Here is a 22,771-nt window from a genome sequence, read left to right on the forward strand (position 1 = left end):
ATACGAACAAAACAAAAAAATGCCCAGTTAAGACTCATGTCCAGAGTTATTAAAGTGATTACCAGAAATCAGACTGAGCAACCTTTAGGAGCAAAGAATGACCACCCACCCTCTAAAAGCACCCGTAGCTTGCGTAACAGCGGCAGAGGTGCGCAGAGACCCCTTGAAACGTACAGAATGAGGCAAAACTTGGCCACAGCATTGTGAACCGAAAGCAGGGCAGAGGAGACTGGTTCTCTCTCTTGCTTTGTCAGCAGCCAGCCTGGGGGGTTGATGGCCCGCCTCCTGGCGGTTCTATTTTATATTACCTCCTCATGATACAATACCGAACCTTTAAGACTTCTTTCAGACTGTTACTGCCTACCCATTTATGTTTCATCTGACTTTGTGACACAGAGCTGCGGAACAAGGAAAATGATAGTAGCAGCGGCAGCAGCAAAACGCCTAAGGAGCCTCTCAGGCAGGCTTAATCTGCATACCATGTTCAGTTTTCCATGTAAGGAGAGCCACCCCAGGCCCTGCTTTCTGCATCAAAAGCAGAGCCCAGAGCAGATGCACTGTACTGTGTCCTAGATAATTCCAGGTAGATTTAATCCATTGCTGAAAAATGCTGATCCCAGGAAAAAGCTGGGTCAGACACCACAAATATTTCCAAAGAGCTGAAAGTCGTCTTTAAAGAAAGGAGTTGATACAGCACAAAATTTCCAAATGAGCAAGAACAAAATCCCCAAACAAAAAGGGGGAAAAATACAATTCTATTTTGTCATCAGTTTGTGCCATGTTCCACTAACCATGTCCATCATAAAAACAGTAAAATTAACTGTAAATAAATAGATGTTGATGATGCACACAGGGACTTGAGGAAGTGTTATAATTCATCATTACTTCGGGTCTCTTCTTTTGTTTTTGGAGTTTCACCTGTTTGTGGGCCTACATTAAAGATGAAAACAATCAGTTAAATGTTCAGATGTAAGGATCAGGAAACATTCTCAGAAACATCCTGCTTGGACTTTTGTTGTCACAGAAGGACAGTCCACACCTGCACGTGGTCTCTGGCCAATCAAGGTGCTCATTTGGGACTCCGAGTGTCCAGATTGTGCCCAGCTCCCTGCCAGGTGCGAGTGGAAAGTTCCAGCCCACTTAAGCAGCTTTGCACAAAATCCATTCAACCAGCATTATTTTTCCATCATCTCTGTGGAATGTCAACCATGCTGGAAATGATACAGGTAAACTCTTTGGGCTACGATGGCCTTTGGGACCAGGACTGCTCTTACTGTGCAAGGTGGCCGTAAGGCTCATCACATGGCCCCCCAGCTGCTTAGGGAGCCCCAGCTGCTGTCCTAACTCCAAGACAAATGGGCCATTAACTGGGAAGTGGCAGGAGACCCAGGTCAGGAGCCTGGGGTGCTGGGAGGCGGGGGGAGAGCCGCAGGAAGGAGAAGGGCAGGGAAGTGGGGCCCAATGCTGGATGAGGGCAGGATGGCTGAGAAGAGGCTGTGGGTCAGTGCAAGCACGAGGAGGCTAGGGAAACTGACCAGAGCAACTTGTGACCTTCCCTGCTGGCTTCCCCACTGATTTGGTAGATGAGCAAGTGACCAGTGAGTGAGGACTACAGGTAAATGCCACTGTGGTGCTGTAGCGTTTGTGGCCCTGGACAAATGTGGGGACCTCCTGCCTGGAAAGCCAGGACTCCAGTGTAACACAAGGAAAAACCAAAGAAAGGCTTCCTCCTCCTCCTCGACCCAGTTCCAGCCCTCCCCCTTCAGCAGGGTTTCCTTACCTCCGTCTGGGTCCAACTCATTGTCCAGTGGCGTTTCCTTCTCCGTCGGGGGCTCTTTGGCTGGACTGGCATCTTCCAGTTGATCTGCTCTTGGCAGAAAAAACACAGTTGTGGAGAGACCTTTTTGCACTGAAGGCAGCTCTCCCTCCCTCGTCTCCATTCCCAACGTGCAGTCTAGCAAAGGGCACCCGGGGGGCTTCCGAGGACTGCTCTGGCTCCAGTCCAGGCATCTAGAGGCAGGGAACACCTGCCAGAAGGCCTGCTCACCTTCCCGAGTCTCCTGCCTCAGAGGAGCGGCCTTGCCATTCTCCGGGGACCCAGTGGTGTTCCTGCTGGCTTCTGCTCTTGTAGTGTTCTCCCTCTTCCTGGGCTTGGAGAACTTGGCCTTATTGAGAAGATACTGTACCTCACGGTCCAAGCCTGCAATCTTCATCTCAATGTCCTTGGAAAGCAGAACAGGCTTGGCGGTGGGGGGCAGCTTGTTCTGCTCAGCCAGCGTCTCGTTCTTCCACACCTGAGAAAAGAGAACTGGCACTCATCTCCTGGCCACTTACTGCTGTCTGCTGTCTGCCTAAGAAGCCACTTCCTCACCTTGGGAAAGCCAGCATGGGAGATCCCCCCAGAGCCCCTCCTGAGGGACATCACAGCTGCCTTTTACCATTCCGAATAATAAAGGCCGAGGAGACTAGAATTCAACAGAGCCACCTGAGGAATCTGACTGGCCACAAATCCTGGCTAGGCCACGTGGAGATTCTTCCCCCCCCCCCAGAGCCAAGTGACCTTGGGAAATTGACCTCCTGCCCTACAGGAGGAACTGGAAGATAAGAAGAGCATTAACAGGTCCTGGAGCAGAAGCTGTCTGTGGTTTTTGGGATTAAGTGTGGCTCTCACACCCAAGTCTGTTTTCTGCCGCATAGGCAGCTATTGCGCCACTCTTTTTGTGGGCTCTCCAAAGATGCCCCCTTTTGCTGGGGCAGGAACCCCCAACATTGTGGGCACCTCCTGTGGTTGCACTTACCTCTGTCTCCTTGATAGCCTTCTCCAAAGTGCTCAGCTCAATATCGGTGAATACCTGATCAGGCTCTGGGATCATTCGGGCCCCCCTGAAAGGAGCAGGAAATGGGTTTAGCCTGCCTGAAGCATAACTCAGGTGCAGGTGCCTCTGGCACCGGTGGCAACTTCCACTCCAGGCAGCCCTCAACTGCACCAGAAAGAGGGCAGCTGGTGCTGGGAAGAATCTTCCCTCCTGGGAGGAACTTCTTTCAAGCCACCAGGCTGGACTTCAGAGCACACTCTCCATTTTTGCTAATAAAACTGCAGTTCCATTTAACTCAGCAATCAGAGGCCCCTCAATCAGAAGTCTTTCCCAGAAATCTCTTTTCTAGCTTCTACTCACAGAATCAAAGATGCTCCACAATTCATGAAACACTATGGAAGGAGTGAAAAACTGCAAGGCCTTGTCTCCGACTACCTCTTGGGCACTTTGGACATGTGCAATCCCAGCTGCAGGAGATGAAGATTCTCCCAAGGGTGGGGGGGAGGAGGTCTAGGGACCCTCATCCTCTCCCTGGCCTGCCTCCTTCCTACCTAAGGAAAATGCTGGAGTGATTCAGCAGGCTCTCCAGGGCAGCCAGGCGATCTGGCCACTTCCTTCTCTCCTCCACCCGGAAGAAGAGGCTCCGGCACACCCTTCTCAGCTCCAAAAGCTTCTCCTTCAGCTCCTGGAAATTGCAAGAGAGAGGAATTGGAGCCTGGCACAAAGCCATCCTTGGAGGGTTCTGGTATGGCAGGAGCTCAGGAATTGTAGGAGCCACCTTCACGAGCCAGAGGGATCCACGCAGAAACTAACCCAGCAGTTAGACTATGATTAATGGACCACGTCTCAGTGAGCATCACCGCTCATCAGAACATGAAGAAAACATGAATGCCAGGACAGCTGGTCAAATGTGTGCCAGTAATAGTGACCTAATGGGGCTATTTGTGGCAACCGAGTGAAACACTGAATCAAGGAGGTGGCAGGAAACAATCAGCCACGTGCCAGGCTGCTGCCCTGATTGACCAACCCTGTGCTAAGCCAATGCAGTTTTTTCCAACGAGCTCCCGACAAGGGCATACAAAACACCCCTACCCTGTCAGCTACAATGTCAAGGTACTGCTGAACTCCCAGTTTCATCTGCCCCCACCAACATGGCCAGTAGCGGGGAAGCTGGGAACTGCAACCCAGAAGCCTCTGGAGGTGCACACGTGGTCCATCCTCCCAGAGCCACCAAATGGTTCTTTCTCAGCTTTACATTGGTGATGTCTAACCTTTGTTGGGGCTGCATAGCCCTCATCTTCCATCCAGCTGGAAGCTTCACTCAGTTTCCTGGATATTTCCTCCCTTTCTTCTTCAGTTGCAACAAACTGGTACTCCTCCTGATAGAGCTTGTCCTGAAAAGCACGAGAGGGACTCCATTTTCTAAAGAAGAACCTCTGACGACACCTGGGGAACATGCCTCAAGCAGCTGTCCTTATTTCCTCCTGGCTGGCCAAGGGATCTCTGCTGCTTGACAGCTTCAGAGGAGATCTGTCAGCTCTCAGATGAGGCTTCGCCGTGACCAGGCTGCTCTGACCAACTTCGTACCTGGGTCTCAAAAACAAAGGCCTCAAGGCTGTTAGCTGACTTCTCCCTCTCATGCTTCTCCAGGTCCCTTTTGGTCAGCTCCTGCAACCTGATGTTGGGAGAGATTAGAAGGGCAAAGTACCAGATTGCCATTTCCCAAAAGGCCAGGGAGGGGAGCTTCCTTCTGTGGGGCTGACCCCAAGGGAGACCCCTCCCATGCTTACTTCAGGCTGGAGCTTTGCAGCTCTTCTGGCAGCAGCTCCAGCACATCGTGCACGTCTAGCTCCACTGCAATCTCCTCCACCAGCCTCTGCTTTTTGGCCTTCTCCTCCTCCTCCTCCACCACAGCTGCCTTCTCAGGGCTTTTCACAGGGTCCTCCCCCTTTCCAGCCTCTGCTTTATCTGCGGTTTCCTAGATTGGAGCAAAAATGTTTCCAGCTGCTCATTTTTCCTTTTGCCAGAGGCCGGTGAGGTCCTATTCTGCCTCTGAGATTGTCAACAGAACAAATTGCTCCAATGAATCCTGCTTCACTGGGTCACACAGATGATGTCACTTATGGGGGGGGCAGTCGCTCCTTGTGGGGCCAGAAGTGTCTGGCATAGAAGTGTCTGCAGTTTGAGAGCCAATGCGTATTGATAACAACCATCGCAGAGACCAAGGGGAGACAAGGATTCAAACAAGCCCATGGATGAAACGTGACACACTTCAGGGAGACACCAGTGGCCCTGCTCCATTTGGAGCATGATGCTCATTAACCACAAATCTCCCACCCCTCCCTGCCAAAAGAACCCAGGAGGCCTCACCTTGGACCCTCCCTTTCCTCCACCCTCCTCCTGACGGTCCTCCTCAGTGGCAGAAGCCTCTCTGGCAGGTTTCTCCTGAGACATGGGTGGCTGCTTCTCATCCTCCTCAGTAGCAGGCCCAGCATGGTCCTTCTGGCCATCTCTCCCAAGCTCTGCTTGAGCCTCTTCCTCCTCCTGGGGGTGGAAAACCACAAGGGTCCCTGGGAACACTTCTGCAAAGCCACACGGCTCAGCCAAGACGTGTGGGACTCTAGAGAGACCCGGGAGGCCCAGCCCGAGCCACATAAAACCCATGGCCAATGAAGACCAGCTTCCTGAAAGACCCACATAGGCCATATAGCCCCATGCAAAATCCAGGGTGCTATGAATCCCCACCATACCTACCCTTTGCTGATAGTAACTCCACCCCAGGCCCTTACTCACATGAACAGCCTCAGTCACGTTCTCAAGGGCTTCTGGCCCAGAGCTGCCTCCTCCAAACAGGCTGGAGATGGTGTTTCCAAGTTCTGCCCGGAAGACGAAACAAACCTCAGAACGACTTCAGACAAGGCCAAGTCTTGGCTGGAGCTGAGGGGCAAGTGGGGCAGAGCTCCTGCTGTCCCCTGGCCCAACCATGCGCAAAGCCCAAGGGTTGTTCCTAAACCGAAGGTCTTACTGGTGAGTGTGGATTCCTCTTCTGGTTTCTCCTCTACCACTGTCTCAAATACAGATTCCACCTGGAAGAGGGCAGGAAAAACGCACCTGTAATGTGGGCTGGAGCTGCAGGCTCAGCAGCAGGTGTGGGCAACCTGTGGCCCTGGCCTTTGAAGCCCTCCCCAATCATGACTGCTGAAGGGTGACAGGAGGGTTTCCTCTCATTTTGAAAAAATAAACACACGAAAACCATAGTGAAAGCTTTCACAAAGTAGATCACAATAGAAAAAATGTAACCAACATGACTTACATGCTCAGTTTAACATGACACACTCTGCGGCCTTCTTGACTTACCCGATCGAGACTCAGCACACCACTCTCATCCATACTGAAATGAGCCTTAATGCCTTTGGATTCGTAATCCAGGTGTTTCTTGAAGCTCTCGCCCACCCCACGCAGCTTCACCTTTGTGAGGTTCAGGGAGCCAAAAGCTCTGCAGCAAGATGGAGATCGGTGAGCAGTGAGGCCCCCTCCTCATCCTGCAGCCTCATTCTCAGCTCTGCCACTGAGATGCCAACCCCAACGCAAGCCAGGCAAGGATGTTTTTCCTCAGTTGTTCTCCCCATGTCCCAAAAGGAGCTGAGGGGATACACCCTGTTGAGCCCAGGTGAAGGCTCCAGCTCTGAAAGCAAACCAGGTGGAGGCTGGTGCTTCCGCCCAAGTCTTGGGCATCCTTCTTCTCTGGGAGCTACACAGGCAAAAGTGGCTGGACTCCCACAGCCAGCCCCAAAATGCCCTCACCGTAGGTCACTGTCACTCAGGAAGCCCATGTCGGCATAGTTGACCTGGAATTCGAAGTCGTCTGTGTAGCGGTTGAAGGTGATCACCTTGCGTTGAGGATACGGTCCCATGCGCTGGAAGAGGATGCGCCGGTTGTGCTTCAGACTCTTGGACTTGTCCCCCTCTTCAACTTCCCGAGTGAACTCAACCTGTGGAAGGGAAAGGGGAAAGAGATGGCCTGCTTGCCCTCTTTGCCACTCTGGAAAGTGGCACAATCCCCCAAAGGCCAGCACTTCCCCGATGGCCCCACCTCCCCTTACCTGGATTGGGTACATGGCTGCATCACGGACAATGAAGGGCTTCACCTTGAAGGCTTTGCTCAGAGCAGCTGCCTGATAGACGGCACCCATCGCAGCAGCCTCATCTGCATTGATGTTCTTCCCCAGCTCTTCCCTGGAGAAGAAGAGGAGATAATGCCTGGGGGGGGGGGCGTGGCAGAGCCCCAGGGTCCATGCTCTTCAGCCAGCTGGAAAGAGCTGGCCTCAGTCTCCGTTCCTGCAAGTCCAAGGCTCTCAGGAGCTCTGCAGACACGGCCAGGAGAAAGCACTGAACGGGACAACCCAGGATGGATGCCTTGGGTGAGGTGCGACTGTCTATGCTTAGCCATCTAAGAAGGCAGCAGGGAGGAGTCCAAGGAAGCAATCTTACTTGCCGACTACTTGTAACAGAAATTCCTGCACCTTCGGCACTCTGGTAGCCCCTCCAACGAGGATCACTTGGTCAATTTCATCCTGAGAGTGAGTGGGAGAAAGAGACAGGGCCTGTTTCAGGAGCCAGGCGGAGTCTTGCTATCTGATGAGAGGAATTCTGGATGGTCAGCAGCACTTTCATTATTATGTATTTCTAACTAAGGTGCGAACTCAGAAATAAGAACATTCCAATTAATAAAATGAAGGAGCAGCTGCCATGCAATCCTGCTCCGTTTCATCTGCTAATAACTGGTAGAGCCCTGCAACTCCCAAAGGCTGCTTCCCACGGCTCCTGTACCTACCAGGCTCATCTCAGCGCTACTGAGGGCCTGCTGGACGGGTCCCGCCACCCGCTTGAACAAGTCAGAACACAGATTCTCAAACTCTTGTCGTGAAACTTTGGCCTTGAAATCGATGTCATCTAATAGACCCTCAACCTGGAAAGAAAAAAAGAGAACCTGAAAGCTCCCAACTCACCACTTCAAATCCTCCGGCCAAAGAACTGGCATGGGCGGCTCCCCTTCTTCTCAAAGCCACCATCACTTCAGGCTCCTGGTGCCTGGGGGCAGTCGAGAGCTCTGGGCACCCCCTACCTGGGCCGTGTGGTCCACATTGGCACTCAGCACTGTTTTCACCCGGTTGGCTTCCTTCAGTAGCTTGGCCATGGCACGGAGATTCTGATGAACATCCTTGCGTGGATGCTGCTCATTGAAGAGCTTGGCCAGGTGGTCACGAAGGCGCAACTCCATCTGCAGCCCTCCCAGTGTCCGATCAAAGCTGAGCAAAAACAGCCACAGGCAGAAGGCCGTAGGCAGAAGCTACTTGTAAATAAGCCCAACCCTCTCCTCTGACTCCCCCCCCCCATGAAGCTTGGCTTCTGTTCCCTTCCCTCCAACTTCTGACTCATTTGCACATCTCTTTCCTTCCGACTTGCCAGAAAAATGAGAGATCAGATTCCAAACATAAATTCTTTCTTACCCAACCCCCCTGATCTGCAGCTGAGGTTGGACCCCTGAGTCCTTGGTCTTCAGAGTTTGGTAGGTCACGATGGTGCAGACGGTACTGCTTGCCCCCATGTCGTAGAACATGATGTTCTGAAAAGAGAAAAAGGTTGCAGTTCAAAGGCCCTGGAAGAGGCATTCAGAATGACTCCTCTGCCTCCTCTAGGAAAAGGATACCAGCAAGTCAGACTGTAGCCTGCCCAGCCTGGCTCCTTCTCTACTGCCACGCCTATCATGGAGATGCCGTGGACAGGGCCCAGAAACCCCTAGAGGCCTCTATTCCTAAACTACCATTTAACACGTGGTATTTCTACTTTGCTGGCTCTTACAGTCTTGATTCCTTTATAGGATCGTGAAAACTGTGGACCCTCAGTTTACAAAAAGAAGCAGGCTGTCCACAAAGCTTAGAAAGGCAGAAGGAAAGAAAAGAGGATGACAACCAGCAGCAAGGTGGGATGGACTCAATTTGTGACAATGGGTGTGCTATCAGAAGGCCTGAAGGACCAGGTTGCGAATGGACCGTCCTGAAAAAAATCTATTTCTGTGGTTGCTAAGAGTCAACACTGTCCTGATGGCACATAATCAATAAATCAACAAAAGCTTCATCTTGAAACTGGGAAAGAGACCGTTCTTTCTGAATAGTGCACCATCCAGTTTGTCCCAACCCACCAACCTTCCTGGCCAAAACCACCTGAGCTGTGGCATTGATGTCTTTCCTCCGGAAGACGCCATAGTTCAAGGCCACGGCAGTGTTATCGTTGATGAGCTGCAGAACCTTGAGATCAGCCATTTTGGCTGCATGTAGAACGGCTCTCCTCTCTGCTTGGTTGAAGTATGCAGGAATGGTGATTACTGCATCTTTGACTGGTTGCTCTGAAGGAGCAGTGAAAGCAGCCAGTTAGCTCACAGTTCAAGTACCTTTTAACTTGTCATTTATTTCATTTGCGGGCAATATGTAACTTTTAAAATGGATTTATTTACAACACTAATCTCATTTCAGCAACATACTAGCCAGCTAACACATTATTGCTAAAAACAACTCAAAAGTTATCAACAATAAAACAAAGATCTAGAATTATGCAATGCTTGCAGCATTTTTGATAAGTTCCTGTCAAACACTTGCAACAAAGTTAAAGTTATGTTAAAACTAATTGCACACTCCAAATGACCTCCAGAAGAATAATTTAAAAATTAGCAAGGTAAGAACCATCCCCATTTCGGGAAGATTGCACTTTGCAAAGGGATGTGATTGACCCTGAAAATACTTGTCTCTCCATGTTTATTGCACCCTAATCTCATTGTTCCCTATTGGTAGATGGGACTAACAGAAAAAAACTTAACACCATCTGGAGAATCACTTCCCCAGCCTTTTACCAGCATCCATTCCCCAAAGTAAATTCTCATGCTTCAATGTATACACAAAAGTGATTCCAACCTGCAAATTCCTCAGCCAGTGCCCGAGAATAATTCAGGACCATACCCAGCATCTCTTCTGGAGAATATTGCAACTTGCTGCAAAGAAGAACAATCGAGTCCCCTTAAAGATGCTTATAGATTCTATCCGTATGACAAATGCAAATAGTTCAAATCCCACTCCTTGAAGAACAATAAGGTGTCTACCCCCCACCACAGTTATTCCAACAGACATTTGGTACACATGATCAATGCCCAGAAGGAAAAAAAATAAAGTAAAACACAAGACTCATTTCCAGGAAGTAGAAGACTCTGTGACTCAACTTGGCTACTGTATCTGAGCAGTGCAAGAGACACTGTCTATGGATACTCACTCGGAGAGCCTAATGGTGACCGTCTCCCTCCTTGCATCTTTCTCCAGCTGATGCTCTGGGAACCATGACTGGTACTGAGCCACTTGGGGGTTGTCAAAATGTTTGCCCAGAAGGTCTTGGAAATAGCGGAATGTGACCTTTGGAGTTTTGATAGCCTGTAAAATAAAAGCACACCACACAATGCTACATATAAGGTTGTCTGGGACACTACACACCCTCTTCATGACCTGTCTTCCTTGTTACCTTCTTGGAGGAGGCTCCGTGGTATCTGAAGCAAAACATCCAGATTCAATCAGTTTTGTTCCATGTAGTATTAACCTTGTGAACTCTAAAGCGTCCTCCTTCCGTTATATATTCAAGATGGACAGTGATTAATGTTTATACATTACTTATATGTAAAGGTGTAGGTCTATACATATGCTGTATATAGGATGTTTAAATGTGTTACGAGAGCAAGCAACTAAATTTCATTTTTAATGTGTGCCATTGTGCCCACAGTAAAAATGACAATAAAGGTTATCTATCTATCTATCTTTCTATCTACCTACCTAAGCGGCAGCAATGTTTTTTCTCACAGTAAAGCTCAAACAGAGCTATTTCAAAATGCAAAACCTCTCTCTGCATTTTGCAGTGTGAATAACCCAAAAGACAATGAGAACCCGTGAGCTGCTTAATGACTGGAGGGCATGGGAAAAAAAGAACAGTAGAGGAAGGGCAGAAATAGCACAAATTCGATTCAAGTCATTGAGAAATAAATAGAACTGACTGAGAGATAAAGAGAAAAGGGCACACAGGAAAGGGAATCTGAAGGCTTACCACTCCCACGGCGCTTTCGCCAAAGAGGCGCTCGTTCTCCTTCAGGGCCACGGCTACTGGGGTTTTCCTTCGAGACTCCCTAAAGCAAGGCAGGCGAGTCACGCCAGTAAGTCTCCCTGAGCAAAGCAGGCCACCTTCTACAAGGAGCCTCCCCAGAACCTGCAGGCTGAAGCACCAGCCTCACAAGAGCGAGAGCCAAGCCACTCACTTGTTTAAGACGATCTCCATGGGGACCCCAGGCTTGACCAGAGCGATCTTCATGGATTCGCTCCCCAGGTCCACCGACATCACAGCCAAGGAATCTGCGACACAAAAGCCTCTCCGGGTCAGCTCTTCGCCAAAGAACGTCGCGGGCCGATCGGAGAACGCCCCAAACCTCAGCCCCGAGGAGCCGGGCTTAAACTTATCCCCGCCTCGCCCGCACCTCCCGCCGAGCGCCGTAGGGCAATAAGCGGCCTGCGACGGTTCGGGTCGCCCCTCGGGCGCCGCCAGAAGTAGCGCGGCTGCGGCCTCCCGGCGGAGCGAGCAAGGAGCCGGTCCCCCGGTCGTCCCGCTGGGAGGGTCCCCCGGAGCCCCTCTCGCAGGCGGGCCTGGGGAAGGAACCGCCTCCGGCTGTCGCGGAGACGCTCACCGGAGAGCGGGGGCAGGCAAGCCAGCGCCGCTAGGACGAGGCGGCCGAGGAGCGGCAGGCAGGGCTGACGGGGCGCGGGAGCCATCCTGACGAAGCGCGGCCGGCTCGGCTTCTTCTAGGGCCTGCGGGGCGCGCGGCGGTCGCGTGAAGCGAGCGGCGTCCCGTGCGATGTCCGCAGCCGGCGCGGCGTGTCTCCCTTGACCGAGTTGCTCCTTCCGCGGCGGCAGCGACGCGCCTTCAAGTAGACGCGGCGGGCGCTCATTGGAGAGGCCACCTGCCACGCGCCACCATTGGTCCACGTCCCCGGCCTCCGGGGGCGGGCTTCTCCCGCCCCCGCCGGAGGAGCATCATGGGGCGTGGCCTCGGCGAACTTCAGCCCCCAAGAGTCCCCGCGGCGGGGTGTCAGGCCTGCGGAAGTGGCTGTCCGTCATCCACCCGCCGGAGAGCCCCGCCCTCTGCCCCCCTCCGCCAAATGGCTGCCTATCTGCAGTGGCGGCGCTTTGCTTTTTTCGACCGGGAGCCGTTGACGGACTCCGGCGGGAACCTGGTGCTGCTCCCTCCGGGCATCGTGGTCTGCGACTCGGGCCGGGGCAGCCTCGTTTTCGGGGATATCCTTCCATGGCTGTGTAGCGCAGGGCGCTGCAGGGGGTGGAGGCCGGGCGCGGGCGCGGCGGCCGAAAGGGGAGGCGAGCGGCGTCGGGCGCCCTTCTGTGGAGGCCCCTTAACCGCAGCGCACATTGGGAAGGGCAGATATGGTTCCTGCCGCGCTCCCTGGACCTGAGCAGCTTCCAGGCCTACAAACTGCGGGTGACGCACCTCTTCCAGCTGAAGCAGCACAGCATCCTGGTGTCGGTGGGCGAGGAGGAGGAAGGGATCAATCCCCTGGTGAGCTCCGCACTCAGAGCTACCCTGGTTTGGCTGCCCTGAATTGGAAACCTGTTTTTTTGCAGGTGCTCCTTGTCTTTATTTAATTTGTGATCGCTCTGCTAGTCAAGAGATTTCCTTTTGAAGTCGCTTCTCTATGGACTTCTGCATCTTCTTGCAATTGATTTGATATGAACCCGTTCCACCTCTAAAATCCTCTAGGCTCTAACTTCCACAGAAGCCAGGTCTATTATCCTATCCCTAGAGAGAGTAATAAAACTAGTCAATATAAAGCAAGAAGGCTACAGTTAAAAGGAGGTATTGTGATTGCAAAATATACAAGCTAAGCAACCTAGTACAAAACTTACCAATCCAACAGTCTCTTTGTGGTTGTTTGTAGGTCAAAGTCTGGAATTTAGAGAAACGCGATGGTGGGACACCTCAGTGCACCAGGATTTTCCCTGCAATACAAGGCAACAAACTCACACTGGTATCCTGCCTCACCGTCCATGAAAATCTCAACTTCATGGCTATTGGTAACTAGGGTTGCTATCGTGTATTCCAAACATGAATTGGAAAGTGAACTGGGAAGAGAAATGCTTGGAGAGGCAGTCTGCAAAAGTATTTTTATATGGTTTTGTTAAAATCTGTAGTAGGTTACAATTAAAGTGGTACATGGGCACCTGAAGGATATCCGTAAATGTCAGCTGGTGCGAAATGCAGCAGGGTAGGCTACTTGGTTACCAGCTTGTTTCTGGGTCTAATTCAGGGCACTGGTGTTGAGTTTAAAGCTCTACATAGTACAGAAGGTCACCTGAAGGCTCCGTCAGCTTAGAACAGTGTTTCACAGCCAGCAATGTGGAATTCTGGGAGTTGAAGTCCACATGCCTTAAAATTGTCAAGGTTGAGAAACACTGGCTTAGAAGAAGAAGGGAACGTTTTTGATCTCTGGATCTTGTGCTTGTTTTCTCCTTTCTCATAGGCTTTGTGGATGGGAGTGTAGTGCTTATCAAGGGGGACATTACAAGGGACCGGCATAGTAAAACTCAAGTCCTACAGGAAGGAGGCCACCCAGTTACTGGGCTTGTGTTTCGACAATCAAGCAAAACAACTCATCTGTTTGTGGCTACCACTGAGAAAATCCAGGTATGCTGTTGGTGACCAATAGATGTGGCAGAACTTTTGGTTTGACCCATTCTTTGCCTGATTGGATTTCTGTCCTCACTGCTGCCCTTTTCCTTTTCCTTGGCTTTGCAGTGTTACACACTCTCAGTGAAGGACTGTCCATTGCTGGAACTGGACATGCGTGGCTGTGGACTGCGCTGCTCCACCCTCAGTGATCCCTCCCAGGACCTCCAGTTTATAGTGGCAGGAGATGAATGTGTATATCTGTACCAGCCAGATGAACGTGGGCCTTGCTTTGCCTTTGAGGGTCAGAAGCTGATTGTCCATTGGTATCGAGGCTATTTGATCATCGTGTCCAAGGACTGGAAAGCATCTCCCAAGTAAGTTTGTTTTATTGCTGGGATGGGGCTTTGGGCATTTAGACGAAACCCCTCTAAATACAGGTGCGTTTCTGAACATTCCTAATTGTGGTACTAATTTGTAATTCCAATAAGCATTCTTGTCCTTCATTTCTTCATATGTAGCAGAACAATTTCAGCTTTGCTTTCCAGACTGTGTCAGAACTCTCCATTTTCTGGGATTGTAAATAAATGATGGAGAATATAATTGCCACTATGTGCCTAAAAGCACATGACTGATTTTGGAAATACTCATAGTTTTCAGTAAGATTTAAGGTGTCATAGTTTGTGGAATTATTTGATGGTTGTATCTATGCTTAAAAAGAAGTGTAGAGCAGCCCACTGTCTCTGCTGAGCGCATCACTCCCTTTTTCAAAGAGTGCAGCCCCTTGTGGGCATCACTCTTTGGAAGGGTGCAGGCTAGTGGTCGATGGCCAAGGCTGCAGCTCTTCCTTCACTGAGGACACAAAAATGAGCTCACAGTCTCTGTAGTTGAGGCTGTTTCTGTTTGAAAGGCTTAAATGTAAGGTGGAAGCTTGGCTTTTGCTCTTCCTTCTCTCTGCTCCAGATCCGAGTTTCCTGGGGGAGATCCACAAAACTCTGACAAGCAAATCCTGAATATTTATGACCTGGGCAATAAGTTTATTGCCTACAGCTCTGTGTTTGATGATGTGGTGGATGTCCTGGCAGAGTGGGGATGCCTCTATGTGTTGACGAGGGATGGGAAACTCCATGTGCTGCAGGAGAAGGATACGCAGACCAAACTGGAGGCAAGGGATTCTTCTTTGCTTTTTCTGGAGCTTGCTGGGGCAGTGAGAGAGGGGCTCTTGGGCAAGTAGCTACAGCGCGTGCCCTGATCTGATCCTCGGGGAACTTGCTTTAAGGCTTGCCCACTGCAGAGTTCTTTCCACACCAACATCTGTACAAGGCTCTGAGGAGGGAGATGGACTTGACAGTCTAAATATCCTCACTGCTTCTTGCAAATGGCTGGAGAGAGCAGCTTTGACTAGAACCTCTGCCTGGAACCTTTCCTGAACCACATCTTCCTTTTAACAGATGCTCTTCAAGAAGAACCTCTTTGAAATGGCCATCAACCTGGCTAAGAGTCACCACTTGGACAGCGATGGGTTGTCTGAGATCTTTCGCCAATACGGAGATCACCTGTACAACAAGGGCAACCATGATGGTGCTATTCAGCAATACCTCCGGTGGGTAATATTAAAGAATTAGGTGCAGATTTGGCCTCCCTCTCTCATGGGGCTTGGCGTCGATGGCGAGACTTCTCTGGGAGCATAAAGCGGGGTTAGTATCCAACTAATTTGCATCTTCTTGCATGCTTCTCTTCCTCTTGCTGTCCTGTTAAGAGGGAGGTTCATAAGATGGCAAATCTGTCCAAATGGGGACTGCAAATCGATGTTTCCAGTGAGCACCAGTCCTGAGATAGATCAAAATGAAGGTTGGATAGATCCTGGCTGGTGAGAGTATTTTTTCTCATCAAATAAATGGAAGGACTGCCTAGGACGTAAACAGAGTTTGGCGCGCATCAACTCAGGATGGGAGTATCTTTAGTAGGGTGCTCTTGAGAGAGGATTCAGACTGATGAAACCACCTATTATTAATGCCTGCTTTATTTCCGCTCTCTCCTCCCCAAACTGGTCTTTACTTGCTTCCACTCTAGTGGCGCCAAGGGCTGGAGCTGCTCACTTGTTTGTGACCTACATCTTTTAATCCCAGCAACTGGGACTTATGCTCTTTTCCTAGCACTATTGGGAAACTGGAGCCTTCTTATGTCATCCGCAAGTTCCTGGACGCTCAGCGGATACACAACCTGACTGCTTACTTGCAGATGCTCCACTTGCAATCATTGGCCAATGCTGACCACACCACCCTGCTGCTGAACTGCTATACCAAGCTGAAAGACATCTCCAAGCTGGAGGAATTCATCAAGGTGATGAGGCAAAGGCACTTCAATGCTTTTTCTTCTAGATACCAAATGGCTCTTCTCTGTGAATCCCTTCCACGGATGGAAGTCCTTGGCTTTTACAGGTGTCTCTTCTGGCAGGGTAGTTTATGCTTATCACAAAGAATGGTTATGTTGATGTTCTTTACATATAGTCTTCTGAAAATTTTAATCTGTCTTCTCTGCCTGAGTTGCCAGACGTGCTAGAGTTTTCCTGTGCAGATGCAGAAAATCTTGTGACATGAAATGCATCCTCCCTCTGGTAAGGATGTCACTTCAGTCCTGGAGTGAGGAAACCTTACAAAACTTCCCTTTGCAAGGGAACAAACAGTAGTTATATTCTCCCTTCAGCTGATGGGATGACTTAAGTAGAGTTCTCTTTTCTCTTAACTTTGAAGAGGGTGAGCAGCGAAGGCCTTCCTCCTCTTCTGCAGGGCATTTGGGCATGAGGGAGTCTGGAAGGCTTCATTTGAGGTTTAGCTGACTCAGTCTGGGTTGACTCCATTCTCTTTGTCCCTTCTGTAGACCAGTGAGAGCGAGGTGCACTTTGACGTGGAGACAGCTATAAAGGTACTTCGCCAGGCAGGCTGTTATTCCCATGCTGTGTACCTGGCTGAGAAGCACAAGCACCACGAGTGGTACCTGAAGATCCAGCTAGAAGATATCAAGGTGAGGCCTGCCTGGTTATTTCTGGACTTCTCGTTCGGCAGCCGAGGAAAGAGGGGGAATGTAAGCCTGTTCTGAAATTGGCTCAACCTGGAGAAGCATCACCACCAGCATATATGTCAAGCCATAGATAAAACCTTTTTCAGTGCCTGATTCCTCGGTCTTGCAGAACTTCCAGGAGGCCCTGCGTTATATTGGCAAGCTGCCCTTTGAGCAGGCTGAGAGTAACATGAAGCGCTATGGCAAGATCCTCATGCATCACATCCCCAATGAAACCACTGAACTGCTGAAGATCCTCTGCACAGACTATCGGCCAATGAAAGACCACGAGGGTTCTGGCCTGCTGACGGAGCAGAGGGTATGGGCTGAGGCTTGGAGGGAGAAGTGGCAGGCTGAAGGGGGATTTGGGGCACAGTACCAGTTGCCCAAGGGATGGGGCTGAAGTGTCTTGAGCCCAATATCATGAAAGTCTTTAAAATAACATGAAACCAAATTGGTGGTAATAATTTGCGTATAGCCCGGGAAAAGGTAAGGGTGTTGACAAAGTGGGAAGGGGCAGGCAGGGCACACAAATCTCGGGCTTCCTGTGAAAATCTCAAGAGTCTTATTTGTGCTGTTGCCCATTAGAGCAGTTCTATTCTGCCTCTAGTTTCACTGCAATGTTTCCTGTGGTTCCCACTGCACCCAGTGGATGTGTCTTGTAGGGAAATGTGGGTGTTCTGGGAGGCAGATGGCTCTGCTTGAGGGTTTAGGAACATTTTGCTATCTGACTTTCTCTCCCTTCTGCTCTCTCGCCTAACTGTTTCATGATGCAGGCAAATCCTGATGAATTCATTCCCATCTTTGCTAACAACCCCCGGGAGCTGAAGGCTTTCTTAGAACACATGTCTGAGGTTCAGCCAGATTCTAAGCAGGGTGTATATGACACCCTGCTGGAGCTCCGTCTCCAGAACTGGGCCCATGAACAAGATCCACAGGTACGTCCTGGGAGATTGCTAAGTGTATGTGGTCATGGGGGCCCTGAAGTATCTGACATCCAAGAATGTCCTCTTGGGTCTTCCCAGATCAAAGAGAAGCTGCACAATGAAACCATTCTCTTGCTGAAGAGTGGAAAGTTCCAGGAGGTCTTTGATAAGGCCTTGGTCTTGTGCCAGATGCATAATTTCAAGGATGGGATCCTTTACCTCTACGAGCAGCACAAACTGTGAGTGCAGATGAGCGAGTCCTTTGTTACTTGGAAAGGGGAAAGAAGGCTGGCTGGTTTTAAACTGGCCTAGTTGGTGGTCCTCAGGCTCTTCACCAACTCTTGTCTGCCCTCTGCGTGTCTCTCTTCTCTCCAGTTTCCAGCAGATCATGCATTACCACATGCAGAATGGGCAGTACCGGAAGGTGGTGGAGGTTTGCGAGCTGTACGGGGAACAAGAGGCCTGTCTTTGGGAACAAGCACTTGGCTACTTTGCCCACAAGGAGGAGGACTGCAAGGAGTACATTGCGGCTGTGCTTGCACGCATTGAAACCAAGAATCTCATGCCTCCTTTGCTGGGTGAGGCCAGACTCTGCCTTTGGGCTGAGGGTGCCGACTGCAGTTAGCTGAGCGCCGGCATCTTCTCCTCTGGCAACAGAGCCAGAGAAGATGTTGCTTAGCCTTGCCCACCCTGGGAGCAGTGATTTTGTAGAAGTTGGTGATGGGGAGCTATTTTCTGATTTTAAAGTGGCCATCGCCATTTACATGTGGGTGGAAAATATCTGAGCAATTAGTTCTATGACAAAGTTACCAAGTTTTGACTTGTCTTGATCTTGGAGGACTCTCACAACTGGGCAACTGTGTCCTTGTACAGCAGCCTCTGCTCACACTCTTCTCCATATCGGCTGTGCAATCGAGGAAGAGAAGCTGAAAGCCTGTGCCTCACTGCCAGCCTGTGAATGGGAGTGGGAAAATATTTTGTTGGACTTTAAAATAGAAAAAAGGGGTATTTCAGTAGTTTAATCCATTTGATAAGCAATACTTGTCTCTTCCAAAAGGTGGGAGCCCTTCTCTTTAGCGCACACAGATGGAAACTTGAGAAAATAATAAGCTGGAAAGGCATCTGATCCAGCTCTTACATTTTGGGGGTTTATATTATTGTTATTACTTCAAAAGTGATTTTAACAACACAGGAACAGCTAAGTTTATTTTTGGATGGATTGCTGAAATGGCTGAGACATAGTCTGGCAGCAAAACACATGATAGCAATAGTACTTAGACTTATAAATTGCCCCCTAGCATTTCACAGCACTCTCTGGGTATAATAATGTAAGCATTATTTACACATTGCCCCCCAAAATCTGGGTCCTCATTTTACTGACCTCAGAAGGATGGAAGGCGGGGTCAAACTGGAGCCAATCAGGATTGAACTCCAAGCTGTGGGCAGAGTTCGCCTGCAATGCTGCATTTTAGCCACTGTGCCATTAGGGCTCCTGTGAGCACCCTGCTGTACTTTTTGACTCAGATCAGTATTATTATGGAAGAAGCAATACAGCTGATAGAGGATGGCAGCTGCACCCCTATTCTTTTTTGCCCTGATCGGTGTCTCTTTTCTAGTTGTGCAAACTTTGGCTCACAATTCCACGGCCACCCTGTCAGTCATTAAGGATTATCTCATCAGCAAACTGCAGAGACAAAGTTGCCAGATAGAGCAGGATGAACAAAAAATCCAGAAATACCGGGAGGAAACCAAGCGGATCCGCCAGGATATTGAAGAACTGAAAACAAGGTAGCTATAGAACCTGCTGCTCAATCTGACCCAGAGATTCCTTCCTGGATTCCACCCATTGCCCTGTTCTGCAGGGTGATGCAGTGTGGAAATGGAAGTGCTTAATCAATTGGAAAAGGGGGCGAAATCTCTTGCAAAAAAGTTGAGTAGAAATTCCACTGGTTCCTTGGAAGGCTGCTGCTTTTGCCTTCCTTCCATTGGATGGGAGTGCAGGCAGTGTCTTCATCCAAGGCTTAGAGGTCAAATCAAAGGAAAACTGGGACTGTAGCAGCATTGGGTGACTAGTGCCAAGGGGGTGCCCCAAGTTTGTTGACTTTTTTCCTCTAGTCCAAAAATATTCCAGAAGACAAAGTGCAGCATCTGCACCAGCGCTCTGGAGCTGCCCTCCGTGCATTTTCTGTGCGGCCATTCCTTCCATCAGCACTGCTTTGAGAGCTACTCGGAGAGTGGGTCAGAGTGCCCCACATGCCTTCCTGAAAACCGGAAAGTCATGGACATGATCCGTGCCCAAGAGCAGAAGCGAGACCTGCACGATCAGTTCCAACACCAGGTGGGTTCCTGGGTGGGCTCTGGTGTTTGTAAACAGGCTCAAATATTCTCGTCCCTGCCAAACATCCTTTTTTTTTTTTTTTTGGCCTCTGGCAGCTGAAATATTCTAACGACAGCTTCTCTGTGGTTGCTGATTATTTTGGCCGTGGTGTTTTCAACAAACTGACCCTCCTCACAGACCTTCCTCCAAGCAAGTCAGCTGCAGTGCTGGATGCCAACTTGCAGCGGGACCTGCTTGTCAAGACAAAGAGGAGCACCTAGAAGTCCCTTCGTCCAGATGGGTTTACTTTGTGGAGCTGGGAAGTGGCAGAGACAGACCCAGGCGGGGAGGGGAAGAAATGGGACTCAGGGATAGGAAGCCTGCTGGCTGTCCTTGGCTCTCCCTCCTCCCCAGGATGGGCTGAGGGGTGGTGGTGCAACTTCTCTGGTGGAAACAGCCCGACTGGGGCTTTGGTTCTGGGCCCTGTCTGGCCGCTGATTCTCAAGCAAGCCTGAGCAAAGCCTCTGGCCAGGCCTGCCAGGGCCATTGTGGCAGCTGCGACTGCTGCCTTGGAGGAGGGAAGAACAGCGGGGGGGGGGGCAGGGAAAGGCCGCCCTCCCTCCTTGAGGGTTTATGGTGTGACTGCATGACTGACTAAAGGGCACTGCTGCCACCTGCCTCCAGGCCTTCTTTTGCGGGGGGGGGGGGGGGGGGCTGGGCAAGGGTCCCTGGCTTGGGCGAGGTGTCCCACCAGCCTGGAGGTCTTTCTGATTGCATATGTGCTCTCATGTTCAGCTTCTAGTCATTCACTCACATACTTTCAACCAAACAATGAGGCAGAATCGGTTCTTTAGAATTCATGGAGATCCAGTTAATTTAAAATAACACCAAACATTATTGATTACAAAGTGTATCTCTTTGGTTTACACACACACACACAGGCAGGCTTCAGGACCCCAAAGTCCTTGCTTTGTTGGTGGGGCTCAGGGAGGGGTTTCCCATGTGCTCAGACCCAACTTTTGTCAGATTCAAGTGACATTTTTTCCTTCTTAACTACTTTCCCTGATGGACCTTTTCCTGGCTTTTGTTCACCTTGCTTATGTGCTTGTTACACCTTTCAGTTATACTGGCTTACCCATTTCTTCCCTGGCATCGAGATAAATTGGAGATGCCACAGAATGGGGCTCACCCATCCCCACTCAGAGCATTACAGGTTTTTGTATGTATTCTTGCCAGGAGGTTTGCTGTCTAGTTGGCATGGAAGTACAATATTTTAAGAAAACAAATTTAACACGTTGAAAGATTGAGGAGATTAATACAAAGGCACATAGAAAAAAATTGAACCATTTTCCTTCCCCAGGATCCCGAACCAGGTAACCAAGATGCGAGCCAGGAGCAGGCCAATCTCTTCAGATCTTGGGAGCGGAATGGGACAACTCTCTGCAGCCAACTCACCACAGGACAATTTAACAATTTAATTTAAATAATTAAACATTATTTTAATGTTTGCCATTCACATTTTATTTTGTCCCTCCTTTTGCATTCTTTGTTTAATTGTTCTATTCCACCATTTCTTTGACATTAGTTTAACTTTTGCCCCATGGTGAGTTAGCCACGCGAGTTGTCCCAGACCCCCTGAGCCAATTCTACAAACGCTCTTGTTATAACTGCTGCAGGGCTTCTGGGCATTGTCCAGGAGGAGTATTTTGAAGAGAATGTAGGTCTTCCTGGCTTGGATCTTGAGAAACAAAGTGGGGAAGCCTCAGTTTGTGTCCAGGTACACCTGTAGATTAAGCCAAGAGAGAAAAAGGACAAAAGAGGGACTGGTGCCACCTTTGCTTTAATGTCACTTGGAATAGCTTAAGACACTGGTTCCCAACCTTTTTTTAATACCCTGCAGCTCTAGAACGCTTCTGATATATTCTCACACCCCTTACAAAAGTTCAAAATAATGGCAACGAATTATGCACATACACTATAAATTGAAAACCCATTTTTTCGCACCCACTGGAATATCATCTCGCACCCCTAGTTGGGAACTCCTGGCTTAAGAGATTTGTAAAAGATTCTGGGCTTCTAATCAATGCATCCTCCCCAGGTTTCACAGTGAACACTAGAGTGTGTGGAAAACCAAACAGGATTTCATAGGGACTATATCCAGCTGGTGATGGAGCTTCTAATGGCTCCTAGAGGGGTTGGCAAAGTCTGCCCGTGCATGTGGGTGTTGGAGACAAGAATTTCCTTATTCCCGGTTGTGGGGCAAAGGCTTCAGAAAGTTGAGTAACAAAAGATGTGCCTCTGTGTGGTGAAATCTGGAATGGCATGCTGCAGTGACAAAAGACCTGTGGGTGCAACAACCTTGCAGAGTGGTCTCCAATTTTATTGCATATGGAGAAGGCTTCCACCCATTCAGAAAAGCCCTCAATGTATTCCAGGAAAATTGTGTCCCATGTACCAATATGTCTTTGCCCATAGAATGGAAGTTGCAACTTAGGAGTAGCTCCCATTTTGAACTTGGTATCCCAGACAATTAACAACGTGCTGACCCCTTTGCCACTGACTGGGCCCCATTACAACTAGATGTGCCTTAGCAAGATTTTCTTTGCTCCTTCGTGGGCCGTGTTGTGCAAGTTCAAAATAATCTGTTCCTGTTCCCCCAACTTAGTTTCCCCTACATGTGTCTGTTGAGCAATCTAGTTCTGCCTCTTGTGTGCTGTAAAAATTTGGCTAGAGTTCCAAACTTTATATCTCTGGTAGAAACAGCAACACAGGAGGTATTTTGGTCTCATCCTCCCACTGTGAAGCTCCATCAGTAAACCAGATTTCCTTGCCTGGGGTTAGAGAAGCTAAAAGGGGCACGAGATTTTAGATCAGTGGTTCTCAACCTTTTTAA

General features: G+C 49.8%; 2 protein-coding genes across 3 annotated transcripts; one reads left to right on the forward strand and one right to left on the reverse strand.

Annotated features, from left to right (window-relative positions):
* Positions 1-646: 646 nt before the first annotated feature.
* On the reverse strand, positions 647-11,801 carry HYOU1 (hypoxia up-regulated 1). Of its 2 annotated transcripts, none has more exons than XM_039329757.1 (24): positions 11,584-11,801; positions 11,161-11,254; positions 10,953-11,031; positions 10,137-10,291; positions 9,785-9,861; positions 9,041-9,222; positions 8,327-8,442; positions 7,942-8,125; positions 7,651-7,785; positions 7,308-7,390; positions 6,920-7,052; positions 6,621-6,808; positions 6,174-6,312; positions 5,842-5,902; positions 5,610-5,692; positions 5,187-5,360; positions 4,607-4,794; positions 4,404-4,491; positions 4,088-4,210; positions 3,368-3,501; positions 2,799-2,883; positions 2,187-2,294; positions 1,781-1,864; positions 647-930 (listed from the first exon to the last, which is right to left on the reverse strand). In XM_039329757.1, exons 1-24 carry the CDS (start codon positions 11,666-11,668, stop codon positions 817-819), a joined length of 2,892 nt encoding a protein of 963 aa, XP_039185691.1. In that variant the 5' UTR covers positions 11,669-11,801; the 3' UTR covers positions 647-816. The 2 variants fall into 2 exon arrangements, with proteins under 2 accessions (XP_039185691.1, XP_039185690.1); XM_039329756.1 differs by having other exon boundaries at positions 2,048-2,294; positions 11,584-11,800.
* Positions 11,802-11,990: 189 nt separating this feature from the next.
* VPS11 (VPS11 core subunit of CORVET and HOPS complexes) lies at positions 11,991-21,394 on the forward strand. Its single transcript, XM_039329758.1, has 17 exons — positions 11,991-12,191; positions 12,320-12,468; positions 12,848-12,983; positions 13,430-13,593; positions 13,705-13,952; positions 14,539-14,740; positions 15,027-15,178; positions 15,732-15,918; positions 16,456-16,599; positions 16,766-16,954; positions 17,412-17,573; positions 17,661-17,800; positions 17,937-18,139; positions 19,178-19,349; positions 19,677-19,899; positions 19,995-20,197; positions 21,239-21,394. Exons 1-16 carry the CDS (start codon positions 12,056-12,058, stop codon positions 20,157-20,159), a joined length of 2,772 nt encoding a protein of 923 aa, XP_039185692.1. The 5' UTR covers positions 11,991-12,055; the 3' UTR covers positions 20,160-20,197; positions 21,239-21,394.
* The last annotated feature ends 1,377 nt before the right edge of the window (positions 21,395-22,771 follow it).

Source organism: Crotalus tigris, unplaced genomic scaffold (genome assembly GCF_016545835.1).
Source record: "Crotalus tigris isolate CLP2741 ecotype Arizona unplaced genomic scaffold, ASM1654583v1 scf7180000024416.509849, whole genome shotgun sequence".
Lineage (NCBI taxonomy): Eukaryota > Metazoa > Chordata > Lepidosauria > Squamata > Viperidae > Crotalus > Crotalus tigris.

Bases quoted from the DNA above. Each gene is read 5' to 3' on its own strand.
- VPS11 (XM_039329758.1), top strand. From the start codon at position 12,056: ATGGCTGCCTATCTGCAGTGGCGGCGCTTTGCTTTTTTCGACCGGGAG. The intron at 12,192-12,319 runs ATATCCTTCCAT...ACCGCAGCGCAC, and splicing joins GGGCAGCCTCGTTTTCGGGG to ATTGGGAAGGGCAGATATGG. The intron at 17,574-17,660 runs GTACGTCCTGGG...GGGTCTTCCCAG, and splicing joins CCCATGAACAAGATCCACAG to ATCAAAGAGAAGCTGCACAA.
- HYOU1 (XM_039329756.1), bottom strand. From the start codon at position 11,668: ATGGCTCCCGCGCCCCGTCAGCCCTGCCTGCCGCTCCTCGGCCGCCTC. The intron at 11,032-11,160 runs GTGAGTGGCTTG...GCCTTGCTTTAG, and splicing joins ATGGAGATCGTCTTAAACAA to GGAGTCTCGAAGGAAAACCC. The intron at 5,361-5,609 runs GTGAGTAAGGGC...TTCCACCCCCAG, and splicing joins ACGTGACTGAGGCTGTTCAT to GAGGAGGAAGAGGCTCAAGC.